The sequence below is a fragment of the Dreissena polymorpha genome, chromosome 1 (genome assembly GCF_020536995.1).
Source record: "Dreissena polymorpha isolate Duluth1 chromosome 1, UMN_Dpol_1.0, whole genome shotgun sequence".
Classification (NCBI taxonomy): Eukaryota; Metazoa; Mollusca; class Bivalvia; order Myida; family Dreissenidae; genus Dreissena; species Dreissena polymorpha.
The window spans coordinates 107,781,645-107,805,118 of NC_068355.1; the positions used below are offsets into that span (position 1 = coordinate 107,781,645).

The following is a 23,474-nucleotide window of genomic DNA, read 5'->3' on the forward strand; positions in this document are numbered from 1 at the left end:
TTAGTTAATGCTTTACTCCCCCGCCAAAAAATAAAAGCAGACTGTATTACTGGTAATTTTTTATTCCTAAATATGACCAAAGCTATCCATGTATCATTACCACAACACAAAATAAAACATAATTAAACTAACACACTCTTTTATTGCATTCACTTCATTGAAAATTCTCATAACAATTCTAGGGACACAATTATGCAGACATGAACAGTTGATGGTCCAGTGAACTGTTGGCGACTCCTGTAGTCTGCATGACAGCAAGAAGCAGCCAGTCTAAAAAATCAGCCTGTTGTGACCCATACAGGTCTTCATTAATCCACTGAGATTTTACACCTGACAAAGCATTTATCACACTTTCTTTGTCAAACTTTACACCCTGAATACCATTTTTGAGAGTGAGAAACCACTGTGGATGAGCACCAGAGCATTGTAACACCTGTAACTCTGCTTCACAGATCAGTCCTTGACGCACCTTTATGCTGATGTCAATGAGGGCATTGCCACGTTCTGTCGGGCTTAGTCGTCTATTGATGGTGAAGGGCGGGGTCTTGGCAAACGTCCATTCCCACGAGGAGATCTCTGCTCTGAGTGCAGCCAAGCCCGGGTACTGTGTTTCGTCCAGGGCATCTGCATAGGAGACAGTGGCTGCCTGCAACAATAGGGTACTTGTGAGATAGATCTTTGACATATTGGTTCCTTAAAACATAGGAAATCAAAGGCTGCCTGCAAAATAGGACACAGTGGCTGCCTGCTACATAGGACACGGTGCTTGCCTGCAACATATGGGTACTTGTGAGATAGACATAGAACAAAGTGGCTCCCTACAACATAGGACATAGTGGCTGCCTACAACATTGGACATGGTGGCTTCCTGTAACATAGAACACAGTGGCTGTCTGCAACATGGGACACATGGGCTTCTTCAACATAGAACATATAGGCTTCATCAACATAGAACACAGTGGCTTTCTGTAACATAGAAAACAGTGTCTGCCTGCAACATAGGACATCGTGTCTGCCTGCAACATGGAACACATTGGCTGTCTGCAACATAGGGCACTGTGGCTGCCTGTTACATAGGACACAGTGGCTGCCTGCAACATAGGACACAGTGGCTGCCTGCAACATAGGACACAGTGGCTGCCTGCAACATAGGACACAGTGGCTGCATGTTACATAGAACACAGTGGCTGCCTGTAACATAGGACACTGGCTGCCTGCAACATAGGACACAGTGGCTGCCTGCAACATAGGACACAGTGGCTGCCTGCAACATAGGACCAAGAGGCTGTCTGCAACATAGGGCCAAGAGGACTGTCTGCAACATCGACACAGTGGCTGCCTGCTACATCGACACAGTGGCCGCCTTCAACATTGGACACCGGCGGCTTGCAACATAGGACACAGAGGCAGCCTTCAACATAGGACACAGGCGGCTTGCAACATAGGACACAGAGGCTGCCTGCAACATAGGACACAGTGGCTGCCTGCAACATAGGACAAAGAGGCTGCCTGCAACATAGGACACAGTGGCTGCCTGCAACATAGGACAGTGGCTGCCTGCAACATAGGACACAGTGGCTGCCTGCAACATAGGGCAGGCTTGCAACATAGGACACAGTGGCTGCCTGCAACATAGGACACAGTGGCTGCCTGCAATATAGGACTCAGAGGTTGCCTGCATTATAGGACACAGAGGCTGCCTGCAATATAGGACACAGGCTGCCTGCAACATAGGGCACAGTGGCTGCCTGCAAAAAAGGACACAGTGTCTGCCTGCAGCATAGGACATAGTGTCTGCCTGCAGCATAGGACACAGTGGCTGCCTGCAATATAGGACACAGAGGCTGCCTGCAACATAGGTCACAGAGGCTGCCTTCAATATAGGACACAGAGGCTGCCTGCAATATAGGACACAGAGGCTGCCTGCAATATAGGACACAGAAGCTGCCTGCAATATAGGACACAGAGGCTGCCTGCAATATAGGACACAGAAGCTGCCTGCAATATAAGACACAGAGGCTGCCTGCAACATAGGGCACAGAGGCTGCCTGCAATATAGGACACAGAGACTGCCTGCAAGATAGGACACAGAGGCTGCCTGCAAAATAGGGCACAGTTGCTGCCTGCAACATAGGGCACAGAGGCTGCCTGCAATATAGGGCACAGAGGCTGCCTGCAATACTAGTATAGGACACAGAGGCTGCCTGCAATATAGAACACAGAGGCTGTCTGCAACATAGGGCACAGAGGCTGCCTGCAACAAAGGACACGGTGGCTGTCTGCAACATAGGACACAGTGTCTGCCTGCAGCATAGGACATAGTGTCTGCCTGCAACATAAACACAGTGGCTGCCTGCAATAAAGGACACAGAGGCTGCCTGCAACATAGGTCACAGAGGCTGCCTGCAATATAGGACACAGAGGCTGCCTGCAATATAGGACACAGAGGCTGCCTGCAATATAGGACACAGAGGCTTCCTGCAATATAGGACACAGAGGCTGCCTGCAACATAGGGCACAGAGGCTGCCTGCAATATAGGACACAGAAGCTGCCTGCAATATAAGACACAGCGGCTGCCTGCAACATAGGGCACAGAGGCTGCCTGCAATATAGGATTTAGAGACTGCCTGCAAGATAGGACACAGAGGCTGCCTGCAACATAGGGCACAGTGGCTGCCTGCAACATAGGGCACAGAGGCTGCCTGCAATATAGGACACAGAGGCTGCCTGCAATATTGGACACCGTGGCTTTTTGCAACATAGGACACAGTGGCAGCCTGCAACATAGGGCACAGTGGCTGCCTGCAACATAGGACCCAGTTGCTTCCTGCAACATAGGACACAGTGCCTGACTGTTACATAGAACACATTGGCTGCCTGCAACATAGGACACAGTGTATGTCTGCAACATAGGACACAGTGACTGCCTGCAACATAGGACACAGTGATTTCCTGCAACATAGGACACAGTGGCTGCCTGCAACATAGGACACAGAGGCTGTCTGCAACATACAACACAGAACATAAGTCACATTGGCTGACTGCAACACAGGACACAGTGGCTGCATGCAACATTCAACACAGTGGTTTCCTGCAACATAGGACACACTCGCTGCCTGCAACATAAGACAATACGGCTGCCTGCAGCATAGGACACAGTGATTGCCTGCAACATAGGACACAGTGATTGCCTGCAACATAGGACACAGTGGCAGCCTGCAACATAGGACACAGTGGCTTCCTGCAACATAGGACACAGTGGCTGCCTGCAACATTGGACACAGTGGCCGCCTGCAACATAGGACACAGTGGCTCTCTGCAAAATAGGACACAGAGGCTGCCTGAAATATAGGACACAGTGACTGCCTGCAACATAGGACACAGTGATTGCCTGCAACATAGGACACAGTGGCAGCCTGCAACATAGGACACAGTGGCTTCCTGCAACATAGGACACATCAGCTGCCTGCAACATAGGACACAGTGACTGCCTGCAACATTGGACACAGTGGCTCTCTGCAAAATAGGACACAGAGGCTGCCTGAAATATAGGACACAGAGGTTTCCTGCTATATAGGACACAGAGGCTGCCTGCAACATAGGACACATCAGCTGCCTACAACAATCTTCATGTGAGATAGACATATAATACAGTGGCTGCCTGCAAAGCTTAAGTACTTGTGAAATAGATATCAGATGGCTGATACACATTATACTAGTCCATACAAAACTAAATGGATGTGATCATTGTGCTAATGAACTTATATTTTTTTTAAATGCTTGTCATAATATTTATTTTGTAACTGTGTTAACTTACATTGCAAATCTTAATAAAAACATGTTATACATATTTCAGTAGGTCAATACATATTTTCAGGACATAACAATGTAATCACAACCATAGAAACATAGTAAAAGGGGAAGTACATGTATCACTATGGACATCTGTCTGCTGGTCTGTCGATTGACACAAAAAATAAGGAGAATTTTTCCTACATTTGTAAACAAACAATATTCAAACTTGCTTGATTTCTTCCTTATGTCAATGTACCTTGTCTATTGCCTTGCCTTAAATATATAATGCTTTGCCTCTTTTCAATTTAGAAGTTCTGTAACATTAATATTGTTTCTTAAGACTTGTTTCGCAAAAAAGTAACAATCTCCGTATGAGATATGTTTGATATGTACCATTGTACATTTGCCCTCTCATATGAGGTATGTTTGATATGTATCGTTGTACATTTGCCCTCTACATACTAAAAATCTCCATATGAGTTATGTTTTATATGTACCATTGTACATTTGCCCTCTACTAAACTACACTTACACAGCAAAATTATACATCTTTTCCTTAAAGCTACAAGGCCTCAATGTTTAATAGTTGGAACATAAAATGTTCACATGGTTATGCAAACTGGCAACTCCCAAATATTACAAAAAGCAACATACTACTATATGCAGTGTTAAAGATATTTGTTACTGCTGCAACAAGCTCTATTTGTTTCTGGTATCATCATTTCTATATAACATCCTGGTATTTATATCTAAATTACCTCATTATTTGCCAGGACATGTTCTGTGATGGCGTGCTGCACGTCTAGACTGCCCAGACCAGGCACATGCTCTGCCAGATTGGCCACAGCCATCTTCACACTAGGCGTAGCCTTGCTGCTCACCCCTGTCTCAAGTACACACACAAATACAGGATCTACACATGGCTGAATTCGTATTAATAAGTGGACTACCTATTTGAATCAATACATGTTTACACTGGTAACACAAAATTTTCATGTAACACAATACAATTGTCTTATGATTATTCAATTAATGGTGCTTTGAAGTCACACACAATAACAGATACCTGTATTATAGTCCTACATACCACATACCCTTTACTTACGTTGGAAATCTGTTTTGTCATTAAAAAATTGCAAGATCAGAAACACTTGATGAATTCACAAAGAATTCATAGAGGTTGGACAAAAAATCTGACTTAAAGATTGTTAACAAGTTTTTACTATAGGCATATAAGGAACAAGAGGGCCATAATGGCCCTGTATTGCTCCACTGTTTTTTTATGCGAAAAAAACTTTAATGCGCATGGGTTGAAATGTACTCAAGCATGTGACTTTCTCTTTCTATCCCTCGTCCCACTGGGCGCTTAAAGTTGGAAGAGTGAGCATTTTTATACAGTCAAACCTGAATTCAGCGGTCAGTCAAGGGAAATGATCAAAGTGACCGTTGTCCACAGGTGACCGTTGAATTCGGATCACAATTTTAAGAAGGTTGGTCAGTTGGTAGTATTACCCACCCAGTCGTTTGCATACAGTGTGAAACAAATGCTCATTGCATTAACAAAACATAATAACAGCATTAACTTACGCGTGTACATTGAAAAATAGAGGCTAATATCTTTTAGATTGATTTAATTTCATATTGTTAAATTAAACAATGACTTTATCAACGCTGGTATAATTGTTTACTCATGCAGTAAATAAAGCTTGTCACGTTCCGTTGACGTCACGTCCGTAAAAGTCTAAAAAGCGGATTCGGTGTCATAAACCGATAATATGGTGTAATTGTACCGTTCTAATTCAAAGAAATAGCGGTCATTTAATTTAGCGATAATTACTTTCAACAAGTCATAAACTCGGACATATTTTCTTTTGAAGATACCCCCACAATTATCCCCGGAAAAGATACCTTCTCAACACCTTATAATTTGTTTACTCGCAGCGGGCCGCTTTTATAATATCATAGACAATTACCGCTTTCAGACGCTTTAAATGCAAAATAGACGGACAAAAAATGTTCTGTGTTTTTAATTTTCGCGACTCGAGACGACTGACGCGTGACCGTTGATTTCAGGTCAAACATGAATTTCGGAGTGTTATATAGTGGCCGTTGGCTGTTATGTTCAGTTGGCCGTTAAATTCAAGTGTAATATAGAGTGTTTTTCGTCGGGGGATTCCAGACTGACCGTTGTCTGCAGGTGACCGGTAAATTCAGGTGGCCGTTAGGTCAGTTTCGACTGTATATGGAAAAAATTACTACCGTGTTAACTCAACAGACTAAAAAGCCCGGAAATTTTTGCACAGGTCCTTTGCTTATAATGTAGGTACATTTATCTCTCCAAAAGATATTGTCGTTCTTTCTATTTCACATATTTTTAGATGCTGAAGATCAAACCTATGCATTTGATTTCAAACAGATTCACAAGACCCATATGAATCAAAATGCCTTAACCCTTTACCAAACAACACATTTTGGACTTTCCCAATTTGAAAGAGGTTGCAGACGACAATTAAATTGTAATGGAATCTGAAGGAAATGATCACGTAGGGTAGAAATAATTGTGATAAAAGGAGAAATTGCTCATCTTGAGCAATTTCTCCTTTTATCACAATTATTTATAAAGTCATCAGCTACAAACCTGTAAAATCCTGTTAGTGTTTGGCAAAGGGTTAATAATCTCTGGTTCCTTCTAAAGAGCCTTTCACACATTTATAACAAATACAAAAGTAGCATCTTTCTTTGTAAAGCATCATCTCAAAATATAACAAGGGCTGTTTGTAAAACATGCATGCCCCCCATATGGGCTGTCAGTTGTAGTGGCAGCCATTGTGTGAATACCTTATTTGGCACTGTTACCTTGACCTTTGACCTAGTGACCTAAAAATCAATAGGGGTCATCTGCGAGTCATGATCAATGTACCTATGAAGTTTCATGATCCTAGGCGTATTAGCTTTCTTGAGTTATCATCCGGAAACCATTTTACTGTGTAAAGTCACCGTGACCTTGACCTTTGACCTAGTGACCTGAACGTCAATAGGGGTCATCTGCGAGTCATGATCAATGTACATAATTTTCATGATCCTAGGCGTAAGCCTTCTTGGGTTGTCATCCGGAAACCATTTTTCTAAGTTGAGTCACCGTGACTTTGACCTAGTGACCTGAAAATCAATAGGGGTCATCTGCGAGTCATAATTAATGTACCTATGAAGTTTCATGATCCTAGGCATAAGAGTTCTTGAGTTATCATCCAGAAACCATTTTACTATTTCGGGTAACTGTGACCTTGACCTTTGACCTAGTGACCTAAAAATCAATAGGGGTCATCTGCGAGTCATGATCAATGTACCAATGAAGTTTCATGATCCTAGGCATAAGCGTTCTTGAGTTATTATCTGGAAACCATTTTACTATTTCGGGTCACCGTGACCTTGACCTTTGACCTAGTGACCTGAAAATCAATAAGGGTCATCTGCGAGTCATGATCAATGTACCTATGAAGTTTCATGACCCTAGGCATAAGCGTTCTTTAGTTATCATCCGGAAACCATTTTACTATTTCGGGTCACCTTGACCTTTGACCTAGTGACCTGAAAATCAGTAGGGGGTCTTATTTAAGGCCTTATTTAAGCATATGTTCATTTTTGTGACCCCTGGGGCAAAGTCAAATTTGTCCCCAGGGGCATAATTTGAACAAACTATGTAGAGATCTATTAGATGTCACTACATACCAAATTTGGTAGAAATAGGCCCAAAAGTTATGGACAAGAAGATTTTTAAAGTTTGCACAAAATGGGCCCAATATAAGCATATGTTCAATTTTTTGACCCCTGGGGAACAGTCAAATATGATCCCAGGGGCTTAATTTGAACAAACTTGGTAGAGGACTATTAGATGTCATTACATACCAAATTTGGTAGCCCTATGCCATACAGTTATGGACAAGAAGATTTTTAAAGTTTGCACAAAACAGGCCTTATATAAGCAAATTTTCAATTTTTTGACCCCCCGGGGAAGGGTCAAATTCGACCCCAGGGGCATAATTTGAACAAACTTGGTCGAGGATTAAAAGATGTCACTACATACTAAATTTGGTTCGCTAGGCCCAATGGTTATGGACGAGAAGATTTTTAAAGTTTTCACAAAATAGGCCTTATATAAGCAAATTTGCATTTTTTGACCCCCCAGGGCAGGATCAAATTTGACCCCAGGGGCATAATTTGAAGAAACTTGGTAGAGGACTATAAGATGTCACTAAATACCAAATTTGGGAGCCCTAGGCCCTATGGTTATGGACAAGAAGGTTTCTAAAGTTTGCACAAAATAGGCCTTATATAAGCAAATTTTCAATTTTTTTACCCCCACGGGGCAGGGTCAAATTTGACTCCAGGGGCATAATTTGAAGAAACTTGGTAGAGGACTATAAGATGTCACTACATACCAAATTTGGTAGCCCTAGGCCCAATAATTATGTACAAGAAGATTTTTAAAGTTTTCACAAAATAGGCCTTATGTAAGCAAATTTTCAATTTTTGACCCCCCCCCCCCCCGGGGCAGGGTCAAATTTGACCCCAGGAGCATAATTTTAACAAATTTGGAAGAGGTTCACCCCAGGAACATTCCTGAGAAATTTCATCAGAATTGGACCAGTAGTTTAGGAGAAGAAGATGTTTAAAGAAAAAGTTAACGCACGGACGCACGCATGACGGACACAGGACCATGACATAAGCCCTGCTGGCCTCTGGCCAGTGGAGCTAAAAATGCCTTGCCCCATGGCAGCCATGTTTTTCAACCACCTGGAACCATTTGCAAAATTGTCCAAGATAGCATTGGGACAAATCTTCTAACCAAGTTTCATGAAGACCTGACAATAAATAAGAGGTATTAACAAGGTTTTACTTTAGCCATATAAGGAAAAATGCCTAACCTCTGGTTGCCATATTTTTCACCCAACCGGAACCTTTTATTCTTTAAAACTCATTCAAGATATCCTTTGGACAAATCTTCTGACCAAGTTTTATGATGATCAGACAATAAATGTGGCCTCTAGAGTGTTAACAAGGTTCTACTATAGCCATATAAGGAATGCCCTGCCCAAGGCAGCATGTTTATCCCCAAACTGGAACCATTGTCAAACTCGTCCAAGATATCAAATCTTCAGACCAAATTTCATGAAGATCAGAGTATAAATATGGCCTCTAGAATGTTAACAGGGCAAATGTTGACACCACATGATGGACGACAGACAAAAGGCTATCACAAACCCTCAACATGAGCCAGGTGACTGAGGTGAGGTTAAAAAACATTACACAATCATCACAGTCATAAACTTAAAAATGATGGTAACAAGAATGCTCATGTGCAATAACTACCAAATGAGTATTCAGAATGCTGGTCAGTCTCAGTTTATCCACAGAACACAGAATGGTGAAATGATGGTAGCTTTTACATCGGGCCAGCTTGGCTGCTGAACCTGACACCTGCAACAACACATACAAGGGTATGATTAGGGATTCATAATATATGTTCTCAGCATCACATTGCATAAAGAACTAAACAAAAACGTTATCAATCAATCTACAAATAATGCCATAAAAATACTTGTCTACACTATTGTTTACAAAATGCCTGTCACTAATTTGTCGAGCACGTTAACAAGAATGCCTTTCATATTGTTATTATTTTACAAGAGTTGTGGCAGGATAGGGCATTCAACTTTCTTTGTTCTTATCAGATATTTAGTAATAAAGTGATTTTTTTGTGATTTACAAAAAAATATTCCTGGAGACACATAACCTTTCCTGTGGAAACCTTTTTTAGTATTTTTAACAACGACACTGACTGCAATATAAATATATATAGCGCAGTACATATGGCCATTTGACTTTCACCTTACCGGTATAAGAATTTTTGTTAAAATTATTCCATTTTTTTTGTCCTTAAATTATTAAAAACAAAAAAAACAAGAGGGCCTGTAAGGCCCAAAGTCGCTCACCTGAGATAACAAGATATTATTGGGACAAATCTTCTTACCAAGTTTTAAGAAGATCAGAAAAAATAAATGTGGCTTCTAGAGTCTAAACAAGGTTTTACTATAGCCATATAAGGTAAAATGCCCTGCCCCCTGGCAGCCATGTTTTTCAACCAACCGGCATCCTTTTTTAACTCTTCCAAGATATTATTGGGATGAATCATCTGACTAAGTTTCATGAAGAACGGACAGTAAATGTGGCCTCTAGAGTGTTAACTAGATTTTACTAAAGCCATATAAGGAAAAATGCCCCGCCCCCTGGCGGCCATGTTTTTCAACCAACCGGCATCATTTTCGAACTCGTCCAAGATATTATTGAGATGAATCTTCTGATGAAGTTTCATGAAGATTGGACAAAAATGTGGCGGAGCGCCCCTTGGAAGCCATGTTTTGCAAGCAAACATAATTATTTTCTAACTCATCCAAGATATCATTGAGACCAATCTTCTGACCAAATTTCATGAAGATTGGACAATAAATGTGGCCTCTAGAGTGTTGACAAGGTTTTACTAAAGCCATATAAAGCCATATAAGTAAAAATGCCCCGCCCCTGGTGGCCATGTTTTTAAAGCAACCAAAACCATTTTCCAACTCATCCAAGATATCATTGGGACAAATCTATTGACCAAGTTTCATGATGATCGGAAAAAAATGTGACCTCTAGAGTGCAAAGTTTTACAATAGCCATATAAGGAACAAAAGCACCGCCTTGCGGGTGCAGACCGCTCATCTATTTTCTTTTTAAAGGTGAAGGGACTCTCAATTTAAATCACAAAGGATGGAGAGGTGGAGTGAAGAGGGGTGTATAGTGTGGGGGTGTGGACATTTATTACATTATCTTCCAAAAATGCGAAAAAAAATGGGGGGGGGGTGATTTTTGGGTGCGATGGTTGGACGGTATTTCAAAAATAAAATAAGGAAAATAAATATTTGTGTTTTTTAACCGTTTAAAAAAAAAAAAATTGGGGGTGGGGGAGTGGGGGAGTGGGGGGGGGGGTATAGTGTGAGGGCGTGGTGGTCATTTGTGAGATGATCTTAAAAAAAAAAATAAATAAATAAAAATAACGGGGGGGGGGAGGGCACGGGGGATGGTTTGGGTGGAGTCTATTGTGGTATGTCAGGTAAGAGTAGTTTTTTCAAAGTATCAATCAAATCTAATCATAAATAAAGAAGTTATGGCAATTTTAGCAAAATTTAATAATTTGACCTTGAGAGTCAAGGTCATTCAAAGGTCAAGGTAATATTCAACTTGCCAGGTACAGTAACCTCATGATAGCATGAAAGTATTTGAAGTTTGAAAGCAATAGCCTAGATACTTTAGAAGTAAAGTGGATCGAAACACAAAATTGAACCATATATTCAAAGTTACTAAGTCAAAAAAGGGCCATAATTCCGTAAAAATGACAACCAGAGTTATGCAAATTGTCCTTTTACTGTCCCCTTATGATAGTTTGCGAGTGTTCCAAGTATGAAAGCAATATCTATGATACTTTAGGGGTAAAGTGGACCAAAACACAAAACTTAACCAAATTTTAAATTTTCTTAGATTAAAGGGCCCATAATTCCGTCCAAATGCCAGTCAGAGTTACATAACTTTGCCTGCACAGTCCCCTTATGATAGTTAATAAGTGTTGCAAGTATGAAAGCAATAGCTAAACACAAAACTTTACAAAATTTTCAATTTTCTAAGTATAAAAAGGGCACATAATTCTGTCAAAATGTCAGTCAGAGTTACATAACTTTGCCTGCACAGTCCCCTTATGATAGTTAGTAAGTGTTGCAAGTATGAAAGCAATAGCTTTGATACTTAAGGAATAAAATGGACCTAAACACAAAACTTAACCAAAGTTTTCAATTTTCTAAGTATAAAAAGGGCACATAATTCTGTCAAAATGCATGCCAGAGTTATCTAACTTTGCCTGCCCAGTCCCCTCATGATAGTAAGTAAGTGTACCAAGTTTGAATGCAATAGCATTGATACTTTCTGAGAAAAGTGGACCTAAATGCAAAACTTAACCGTACGCCAACGCCGACGCCAAGATGATAACAAAAGCTCTTTTTTTTTTCAAAAAATATATGAGCTAAAAATGCCCCGCCCCAAAGATGGCCATCTTTTTCAACCAACCGGCATCATTTTTGAACTCGTCCAAGATATTATTGGGATGAATCTTCTGACTGAGTTTCATGAAGATCGGACTATAAATGTGGACTCTAGAGTGTTAACAAGATTTTACTATAGCCATATATAGCTATATAGGGAAAAAATGCCCTGCCCCTTGGCAGCCATGTTTTTCAAGCAAACGTAACTATTTTCGAACTCATCCATGATATCAATAAGACAAATCTTCTGACCATATTTCATGAAGATTGGACAATGAATGTGGCCTCTAGAGTCTAAACAAGGTTTTACTATAGCCATATAAGGAAAAATGCTCGGTCCCCTGAGGGCCATGTTTTTCAACCAAAGGGCATCATTTCTGAACTCGTCCAAGATATTATTGGGATGAATCTTCTTACCCAGTTTCATGAAGATAGGACAATAAATGTGGCCTCTAGAGAGTTAACAAGATTTTACTATAGTCATATAAGGAAAAATGCCCCACCCCTTGGCAGCCATGTTTTTCAAGCAAAGCTTACCATTTCTAAACTCATTCCAAGATATTATTGGGACAAATCTTCTGACCAAGTTTCATGAAGATCGGAAAATAAATGTGGCCTCTAGAGTGATAACAAGGTTTTACTATAGCCATATAAGGAAAAATGCCCCACCCCCTGGCGGCCATGTTTTTCAACCAACCGGCACCATTTTCGAACTTGTCCAAGATATTATTTGGATGAATCTTCTGACCAAGTTTCATGAAGATTGGACAATAAATGTGGCCTCTAGAGTGTTAACAAGATTTTACTATAGCCATATATAGCTTTATAAGGAAAAATGCCCCGCCTCTTCGCAGCCATGTTTTTCAAGCAAAGGTTACCATTTTCGAAGTCATCCAAGATATCATTGAGACCATTCTTCAGACCAAATTTCATGAAGATCGGACAATTAATGTGGCCTCTAGAGAGTTAACAAGGCAAATGTTGATGGCGCACAACAGACGACGCATGACGGCCAAGCGATCACAAAAGCTCACCATGAGCACGTTGTGCTCAGGTGAGATAAAAAAACAAGAGATGTGTTTGTCAGAAACACAATGCCCCCTATTGCGCTGCTTTGAAATAAAATTTCAATATATCATTTGGCAGGTTTAGAAATTGTCTTCCTTTTAAAGCTTATTACTTCCCTTGGATTGTTTTTTTTAACTTTTGACCTTGAAGGATGACCTTGACCTTTCACCACTAAAAATGTGTAGCTTCATGAGATACACATGCATGCCAAATATCAAGTTGCTGTCTTCAATATTGCAAAAGTTATTGCAAAACTTCAATGCAAGGTTAAAGTTTTGGGAAAGAATGACAGACAGACAGACAGACAGGCCAAAAACAATAATAATAAATAAATGTTTCAATCAAAACTATTATTTAGCAAAAAAAACATTATAAAAGAGCAAAAATAACATTATAAAAGTAGATAATACGAAATCATGGCATTAAATGGAAGTCTCTAAATTTGGATAGGCACATAATACAACAAGAGCACCACATAATGGGTGCCAACGCTCGGCTGCGAAAGCTTGTCACAATTTTTTTTTTTTAGAGGTCACAGTGACCTTGACATTTGTCCTAGTGACCCAAAATTGGGTGTGGCATGTAGAACTCATCAAGGTGCATCTACATATAAAGTTTCAAAGTTGTAGGAGGAAGCACTTTGATTTAAGAGCCAATGCTAAGGTTTTAGCACGACGCCTACAGCGGACGGCTGACGACGAGCTGGCTATGACAATACCTCGGGTTTTCTCCGAAAATAGCCGAATTAAAAACCATTTACAAATGTACTTAAGTGTATGAAAAGAAATTGTGATGCATTCTAAGAATTATATGCAATAAACAGTGATAATTCAAGCCACTAAATCATATAATATGTACTTTTATAGTTATAGTACAAATATTATCATAGTTTTTTATATTGACTGTTAAATGTTTGTGACTCAAAGGTCTACTGTATACAATATTACATACTATTTTTTATTGCAAGATGAATGATAAAGGCGTCCTTACAGATCAGCTGTATCATGTCAAAATTTTACCTCTTCGAATTTTGACCTTTGACAACTAAGGAAACGGGTTGAGCACATGACATACCATGGTGAATATTCTATCTGATTTAAAACAGCAAGATGAATGATGAATTTTTGTCTGGATGAGCTAAGATGGACTAATATACTGATGCACACACACACACACATGCAAATACACTCAGCCATTGTGACAGCTATAGCAATCTTATTGCAACAGCTTGAGTACAAAGACAAGGTACACATCAAATTATATAAGTGAGCCCTGCCTTATATTGTTGATACAAAAGAATGTCATCTCTGTCATTGATGGACAGAGGTAAATTCCATCTCTGTTGTAGAGCATTCACAACCAGTTGGAGATTTCTTCTTCTGTCATAGATTTTCCGTTCTGTTAAGAAGGAACAATTCAAGTTTCCCTCATCATGATAGACAGTTCCTCCTGAAAATACACCACAAATCCATCATACACTGGCCTCTGCATGTTACTTTACATTAATGGAGGAGGTAAATAAGCTTGTGTAGTAATTTAATATATTTTAAACATACCCTTTATCTAAACATAGATAAATGTAAAGTCAATGTTCAACTTAATTATACATATTATTATTTAAAATAATTATCTTCATATATTTAGTTAAGAAAAAAAATCAATTAATTATTCGCTTAAATCAAACACGCATTTGTGAAAAGGGCAGAAAACCATTATAAGTGGTAATAACAGATAGTTAACTTATATGTTCAAGATGTTCATATTTTATTTGCAATAATGTTATTATTCATCATGATTTAATTTTTTTAGTTTACAATAATAAAATGATATATTTATGATTTTAATATTTTTAAATAGAATATTTAGTGAAAAAACGTCAACTTTGACACGGCTATACAAATTACCAGTTAGACAAAACACACAACAACAGAAAATTACCTCCACTTTTACGCCTTGCAAGTACAATCCCATTTTGTTCACAAAATGGCACATTGCATTCAGTCCATGGGTTCTGGTGGCGTCCGAACACCACACACGGAGAACTCCTCCACAGTAGCAAGACTGGAGTCCTCAAATCTGAATGTTCATACAGCCAATCCTCCAGTGCTAGATTATCATGAATATTACTGGATGTGGAAATAATTATCTTCTGTGGCAAGAATGAGTGAAGAAACATAACTTGTTCATAGGTCACCTTTTTTTCTGGTTTGTTTCTCATTAAAACTCTCATAAATAAACGACCATTCTTGCAAATCCTGAAAATAAAGAAATATAAATGTAAGAGTTTAAGAGATAATGCTGAATATTCAGTACTTTTTTGGGGAATCAGGTCATGAAGAGCCTTTGTTTTCTAGTGATCTTGGGCTTTGTTTGCAATAAACGACGGTTAAAAGGCAAAAGGCAATCACAAAAGCTCATCATAAGCACGTTGTTTTCAGTTTAGCTTAAAAGTTTGCTCTATCTTAAATCTTACAAAGTTTCGCAAATAAATATTACTTTACCGAACCAATGTCAGTTTAAATTAAAACTCCATTTCACCTAAAGATTGCCTTGTAAATGCTACTTAAATAGGAGATATAAATTACTAAATAATCAATGTTAAGGAAAAGAAAAATATGTACTTTTCAATTGAAAAAAAAAACTACCTTGGCCTCAAATCTTATAAAGTTCAGCTTATGTGTATCTCCGGAACTAGTAAAGCTAAAATCACTAATTTCATTTCCAGCTTTAGATTTTTACGTTAATGTCAGTGATACTCAATTAAGAAATATTTATACAAAAATAATTCAGTTTTAGACAAAGAAGATATCTACGTTTTAATAAGATAGTCTACCTCTAAATGAAATCTTTCACAGTTTCGCTGATAATTATTTATGGAGCAATTAACTATAAAATCATAAAGTCAATTTCTGGCTATATATTTAACTTATTTTACATTACCTCCAAAGTGATACTTAAATTAGAAGTATTTGTCTAAAAAGTTTTAGACAAAAGAAGATAGGTAACTACTTTCAATAAAAAAGTCTACCTTGGAACAAAATCTTTCAAAGCTTTGCTAATTAGTATCTCAGTTTATGTTTGCTTTTGATACCAAGCAATTAAAAAAACTATCATTCCCACTTGGAAGATTTCATAACAGGAATTTTCCCAATTTCAGGGTTTTTCGCGCTAATTTTTCCCAATTGGTATGGTACAGGTAATTTTCCCATTTGGGGAAGAAAAATCAATGACACCTATGTTTATTTCAGACCGTTTCCTATTTGTATTGTTATTGTTTACATTGTTTTTTGCAGGTGGGATGACACACCTGTTATAAATGGCTTTTCCTGTGAATTTTCATAGTTGTAGCTGTCAAAACTATCCAGATGGTCAATGCTTTCGTAATGAGGTTAAATTGAGACTGTTTACATGTACTTAACTTTTGTACTGAAAATAGATTTGATGATCAGGGTGTGAAAAAATGGCTACTGTTTACAATTACCAGAAGTCAATGATGTTGTAGCTGTTAAAGAAAACGATTATGATGATGGTGATGGTGCTTTCTTTGTTGTTGCTGTTCTTGATGCTGGTGAGGATAAGAATATGTAGCACTTAAATCTTATTTTGTTGTAATTACTTAAAACTAACTTAAAAATCAAAGCACAGTGTTAATATCAAAGTCTGGCATGCTGAAGAAGCATTGTGTATAATGACCAGTGTTTTTTTCACTTATAGGGGAATGGTGGCGGGGCCCGTCCAAAGGGGAAAAAATGCATCCTTTTTAGGAAAAAGGGAAAATTAAAAATTCACTTGTTTATATGTAATGATATTTATTATATAAATACACATGTTTGTATGAATATTATATTCACAGCTGAATGTCTTTGTCCTTTTTCTTAAAATTAAAATATATATAAATGATTTTTTCAACATTTAAGTTTCAGACAGTTCAGCCTTCATGCACAGTCTCAGCTTTCTTAGCCATTTTGAGTCTAATGCGGATCTTTTAAAACGATAAAATGGCAAATTTGAGCATTTTTTATCAATAAAATGGACCAAATTGGAATGAATTTATCAACAAATATTGACACAATATGGATACATCAGGCCTTTTCTTTGCCATTTCGGGAGAAAAATGCAATTAATGTGAAAAGTCCACTGATTTGGGAAAAACTATTTAATACAACTCTTTATAATAATTCAAAATAATATAAATTATATAGAGGATATTTGTTGGATTCTGTGGATTATCGATTTTAATTCACGAGTGATCATAGAAAATAATATTTTCACGAGTGGCGCAGCCAGGAGTGAAAATATATAGTTTCTATGATCACGAGTGAATTAAAATCGATATTCCACCAAATCCAACAAATTTTCTTTTTATTTTATGCTTTTTTTCACCGTCAACTAAAGAATTCGCTGGAATAATGACGTCATTTCGTCAAAAAAATGACGTCATTTCACAGTAAACAGTGAAAATTATCGATAATTTTCACTGATAATTTTCATTGTTTGAAACAGTGAATTATCAGTTTTAATTCACTAATATTTCTGTATAAACCACTGCAAAGCATTAAATAAAGCTATATACTTTGTTAGTTGTTTATGAAATAAATTTGAGATATATTTATCATGATTATGAGACAGTTCTTTCTAAAAAAAAAATTTTTTTAATTTTTTTTTTAACTTCTGGAGGGGATTTTTTTTACAAAATGGGGAAACAATATTTACTCTTTTTTGAGGGGAATGGGGCCGAAATTGCCATAAAAAAACACTGATGACTATGTACTATTGAGTACACAACAATGTTCCGTTGTGACCAAAGTGTTATGCAAAAGGACACAATTCTGTTTGTTGTTATTCTTTTTAAAGAACAGCCATACTCACAAAACTAACAATAAATATAAAGGAATAAGAGAAGCGTTGGTTCTATAAATTGCTTTAATTTAAAAGACTGTGAATGTGAAATCATTCATTTATTGTGGTTAAATACTAAGGCCAAAAAAGGTCTGATTGGGGTCTCCTTGGAAAAAAACAGGTTGGTAAGTAGGGATTTTTTTTGTCTTTTGGGTACTATAATAGAAGGCTACTAAAGCTTATTATAATAAATACATAATATATATATATATATATATATATATATATATATATATATATATATATATATATATATATATATATATATGCTTTGTTTGCTTGATATTACATTGTATATGAACAAAAATGAACGATTTTTTTTTTTTGGTGACCCCAATAAAAAAGTAAGGGTCGGCGCCAATTCGGGAGACACGGTCGCGAGACGGACCTGATTTTTTTGGCCTCATGAGTTTATACTGACTTAGTACGTGTTTTTACTTTACAATATAGCAGAATATCCAGTTTATCCGAAATGTTTGTCCGAAACTAGTTGTTACAATTGACCAAGCATTGCAATCGAAGGCAATTTCGAATTGAAAATTAAGGCGATTAAGACATCTATATAAATATTTAAAAAAAGAATATTATACAATACCGCTGGAGAGACATTTCATACAACGTTACAAGAATTCAGATGATCTCTTCTGATTTTGTTGTTATTGTTGTTCGGTAAACTTCTCAACACATCTCAGGTTACATTACAATAAATCAAAGTAGTGCATATTTCTAAAGAGTTCCTTTTCTCTTCTTGAATAAAAGCCATTTAACAATGTGAGACATGTCTTTTGTGGTTATCTGTTATATCCTGTATGTGTTTGGAGTACTTTAATGCCTTGGATTGGAAGCTAACTTAAAAGATGAACTGGGGGGGGGGGGGGGGGGGGGAGAGGGGGGGTTCTATTGTGTGGGGCTTTTGTCGAAATGAGGCTTCCGAAACACGTTTTTCTACGGTGGGTTCATTCGACAGCGATTTACTTTCTTAGAAGTTGCGAGACGGTATCTTTTGCATTGCACTTATTAGAAGAGGACAGATCCATCTTTAAAATGACACCAGGTTCGGAAAAATTGATACTTCGGAAAGGCAAGAAAAATGCTGTGAAAGTTGTAAGTGTTATAATTGGACCATATGGGAATCGGAAATAGTGTAATATAACCTCTCACATAATATCAAAGCGCTGAAGGCACTTAAGTTGTCCGCTATTGCATCTTAGACGCAACTCATTTTTCTAAATTGTGTTATAGCTTTTAAAATTGCAAGTTTGAAATGGATTCAAATTACTAAAGAGTGTGTCGAGCTGTGTGTGCACTGTTGATCATCAAATTTATGTAATAGAGATGACTTAGACAAAATAACATGTCTTTTTTGACGTCATGAAAGCATGGAAAAATGACGATTGAAAATAGTTTAATGAGAACCAGTTATTATAAAATAAAATTTGCAATCAACATCATATTAAATGAATATTGTTGGAATATCGAATTCCTATCACATTAAGAATGTAATTTCATGATGGAAATTCCCTTATAAAAACTTTTTTGACACCATATACAATTCAAAATATACAATAAGATAATTGATTAAAAATAAATAATAAATAAATCTGCGAGCAGTACTTTTAACTCAGGAATAAGGTAGTCATAAAGACAGCGCTGTCTACCCGTACTTTGTCGTTAATGCATTACTTGTTACCCTAGTAGTTCACACGGTGTCAACGTTAACCAGTCTTTGACCTTAACATCGGTATAGAACACTAATGCGCTTTTCGGCACAGCTGTTTTACCTAGCTTTTCACCTTAAATGACCTTTACATAACGCCTGCAGGCACGAATGAATACATTCGAATATTTTTTATGATGATTCAAGAGAAATTCCCTGACATTTGGCTGCATCACTGTGTCTGTGCACAGTGTAAAGGATGTAACACTGTTAAATGTACGGAATTCCGGACTACTCTCTGCATTTTCAAAGGACACGTAGACACAATTTGTGGCCCATTTACAATTACGCGATAAATCCATCTCGCACAATTTAAGGGTCTGTACTCGGTAACAAAATCGTCAGGGTAACACATGAGCGACTATCGATAAACTCACATTTTCAAACTCAGCTGAGCATGTTCACCGATCTTTTTTTAAAAGATATTTATTGATATATTTAGTTTTTTTTTTTAATATTCTGTTTAGCGATTATAAAGCATATTTGTCGCTGTCTATAGCATACCTGTAGTTATTGGCGAAGTCATTTTCAACGTGTTTTTATAACATTTTATTTATACAAACATACATTTTGAAGTCATACAAACTACCATAGAGGTTTGAGAATGTAATCTCCAACAAATGTAACTGAAAGAAATATGGTTACAGAATTATATGCTTTGGAGAGAAGAAAGAGGTAGGCGGTCTAGATTCAGTTCAGTCTATTAAAAGTATTATATTAAGAAGAAACGGTCAACGTTTTATAAATTTGGAACTGTGAATATATACAAACGTAACCATATACTATTGCGTTGTTCTCACCCGTGCTATTAAGAATTCAAGAGAGATCGCTACTATATGTTGAGAACAAAAGAACGTTTCACAGACATATCAAATTTAACCCCGCTGTACTAGCCACAGATGGTTAGCGTGTAGCTATTATATTTATTAGTAAAAACATAATTTTGAATGAAAAATAATCAAATAACAAATAATAGCCATTACTTCATCGATTATGCAGCAATTTCCATGAACTCGGTCTTATTCAACGCATAAATAAATTTCCTTTCTGGAAATGTACATATCTTGTAATACTTTTACAAATGCTAGATCAAAGTTTAAGAAATAACACGATACACCACACGCGTGACTCGCGAGGTTACACAACTGACGCGTGATAGTGTATTGGACTCTCGATATCCCACTATACTTGGTGATCAGCAGTAGTTTTATTTTCCGTTATCGTATCTATTAATAGCATCACATTTAGAATGACCAGCGCAAAAAAATACCATGTGAATAAGACGCATCACACAGTGGACTATTTTGATCATTCATAAACTTTCTCTTCCGCAAAACGCATAATTCGAAAATTGTCTGTTGATTTTTTTCTATAAACGCTCCATTAAAATTATTCTATTTTAAACGATATCCACATGACGTGTCCATTTGTGAATGCATAAACAAGAAGAACCGAAACCTCTGGCAAAAATGATACCACTCTTTCTCTGCGCGGATGCGGCAGTTATCAGGTTTATCGTACCTAACAAAAGTGGCCTGCAAAACGTGGTATTAACCTTAGTTGTTCGCAAGGGAACAACTAAAATTCAATCTAAAAGTCTGTGTATATGGCAAGCGTTTCGACGAATAATCCGAAGAAATTAGGTTTTTACTGAGAACCTAGGTTCTCGCTTGAAGATTGCACATGGCTTGAGAACCCAAGTTTTTATTCGATATCCTTTTATAGGCACCTGGTCGATTTTTGCAGCGAAACGCTGTAGCGTATTGAAACGTTTGCAATTTTTCTCTTCTCAGAACCGGGGCTTTTTTAAGGTAACACCTACAACGTTGTTCAACGTACACGTTTTTCACAATTTTCAATACTGTAACGGATTTTCGCCTTTTTTTTATACATTTTACGGTTCACAACAAAAATCGGGCCTAAAATACGTTTTTAACCGTCATTTTTTTATCGTCAAACAATTATCTGCTTAAATACGTTATAATTTGTTTTAGAAAGGGATGCCCCATAGCGGTTTCTAGTGCATGAGAATACTAAGAAGAACTTTGTCAATAGCAAATAAACCTTTGTAACGTATAAAAACGTATTTTTGAAAAAAATCAATAGAGATCAATAAACAATATTACACATGCTCCGTTGTATGATTTGATCTTTTTTGCCAAAACGTTGTCATATAAACATTCGAAATGCAGAACGTTTTTAAGTTTATACCACAAACATGACAGAAAATGATTGTTTTCAAAATACCACTAATTTGCTTTTTAAAGATATATTTTGAGCATTTAAATATTTATTGAATTTAACTCTCTATTATTAACCATAAATGGTCAAAACTTTATTTGACAAGTTTATAGTCAACAGACTGTATATTGATCGTTCGAACGTCGCAGTCTTATTTTAATTTTTGTCTTTGATTAAGTTTCAGTTCATTTACAAACATTTACAATTGTATTTTTTAAGAAAAAAAAGTTTCAGGGTCCCTACGCTTAATAGGGATCAGGTTTTGAAACAACGAAATTTGTATGCGTTCTTTAAGGTTGTAGTCGTTCACTGTAAAAATCGCCCCGGTTTTTAGGAGAGAAAAAACGTGTACGTTCTAATACGTAACAGGTGTGCAAAGGATATCGTAGGTTTTCACCAGAACCCAAGTTATCATAAAATGTGCAGCAAACGGCGATAGCCGAGGTTCTTATTTGAAAACCAAGGTTTCGACAGACTGTGAAAACCATAGTTCTCATGACGAGAACTTGAGTTCTCATCTTTAATACTAAATCCATGGTTTTCATTTGGGAACCATAGTTCTCATGAGAACCTATGTTCCCAGAAATATGCGTCGAACCGCATGCCATAGTTTACGCTCGAGAACCCATCTAGAACTTAGGTTATCAGATAATAAAGCCAAAACAATTTGCGAGAACCAAAGTTCTCGTTTGATATCCAAGGTTTTCACAAGAAGATTTTATTGACAGCTTTTCGCGACGTTCTCTCGGATATCCTTAGTTTTCATGAGAACACAAGATTTCATTTTGGGATCATAAGTTCTGGTAAGAACCTAGGTTCTCAGAATGAGAACCTTGGTTCTCAGCATGAGAACATAGTTTCTCAGTAAAAACATAGTTTCTTGGGATTACCGGTATGCGTCGAACCGCTTGACATATGTGGAAACCTAAAGACAATACAGTAGCGCTTGAAAAGGCCAACAAAGTTCGACGATTCAGGACTAAGGGTAAAAACACACAAAACAAGAGGACCGTGGTTGATGGGGCGCTCACCTGATATCTGAAGGGAACAAACTTTTCTCTGAAGATGGAGTTCATCGTTATAAAAGCAGGTAATGAATCAAGTACTTTTATCATCGGATATAAATAAAATCGAGCCACAAATCAACTGCATAGAACCCTGATGGCCATGTTTTATGAACCACAACCATTTTAAAACTCCGAGCTATCATTTGAAGAAATATTCTCTCCAAGTTTCATGAAGATAGGACTAAACATATGACTTCTAAATGTTTCACAAGGTTTCACTATTGCCATTTATGGAAAACTGCCCCGTCAACTGAAGACCATGTTTTGAAACAAATTGGAACCATTTTCTAGCTCAAAAGCGGGTATGCTTTTCCGGAAAAGGCGATGATTTTAATTGTGTTTTTATTTCTTTGTACATATATGCTCCGGCACGCCTCTGACACTAGATGTGTATGTTTTGTAAGTTATTTTGGGCTTACATGTACTTTATTGAGTGTGCGGTGGGGCTGGCGACCTAAGCGGATAAAATCCAGAATAATTTGACTTTTCTTAGGCGGTGACCCCAGCTGTAGTAATTTAACTAATATTTATATACTGTTTTCTCAACACTGTTTTCG

At 37.4% G+C, this 23,474-nt stretch overlaps 1 protein-coding gene across 2 annotated transcripts; it reads right to left on the reverse strand.

Annotated features, from left to right (window-relative positions):
* Positions 1–46: 46 nt before the first annotated feature.
* On the reverse strand, positions 47–18,612 carry LOC127843555 (lipoyltransferase 1, mitochondrial-like). Of its 2 annotated transcripts, none has more exons than XM_052373232.1 (6): positions 18,488–18,612; positions 14,932–15,248; positions 14,270–14,442; positions 9,167–9,274; positions 4,555–4,683; positions 47–646 (listed from the first exon to the last, which is right to left on the reverse strand). In XM_052373232.1, exons 1-6 carry the CDS (start codon positions 18,499–18,501, stop codon positions 191–193), a joined length of 1,197 nt encoding a protein of 398 aa, XP_052229192.1. In that variant the 5' UTR covers positions 18,502–18,612; the 3' UTR covers positions 47–190. The 2 variants fall into 2 exon arrangements, with proteins under 2 accessions (XP_052229192.1, XP_052229194.1); XM_052373234.1 differs by lacking the exon at positions 18,488–18,612 and adding an exon at positions 16,475–16,552.
* Between the last annotated feature and the right edge of the window lie 4,862 nt (positions 18,613–23,474).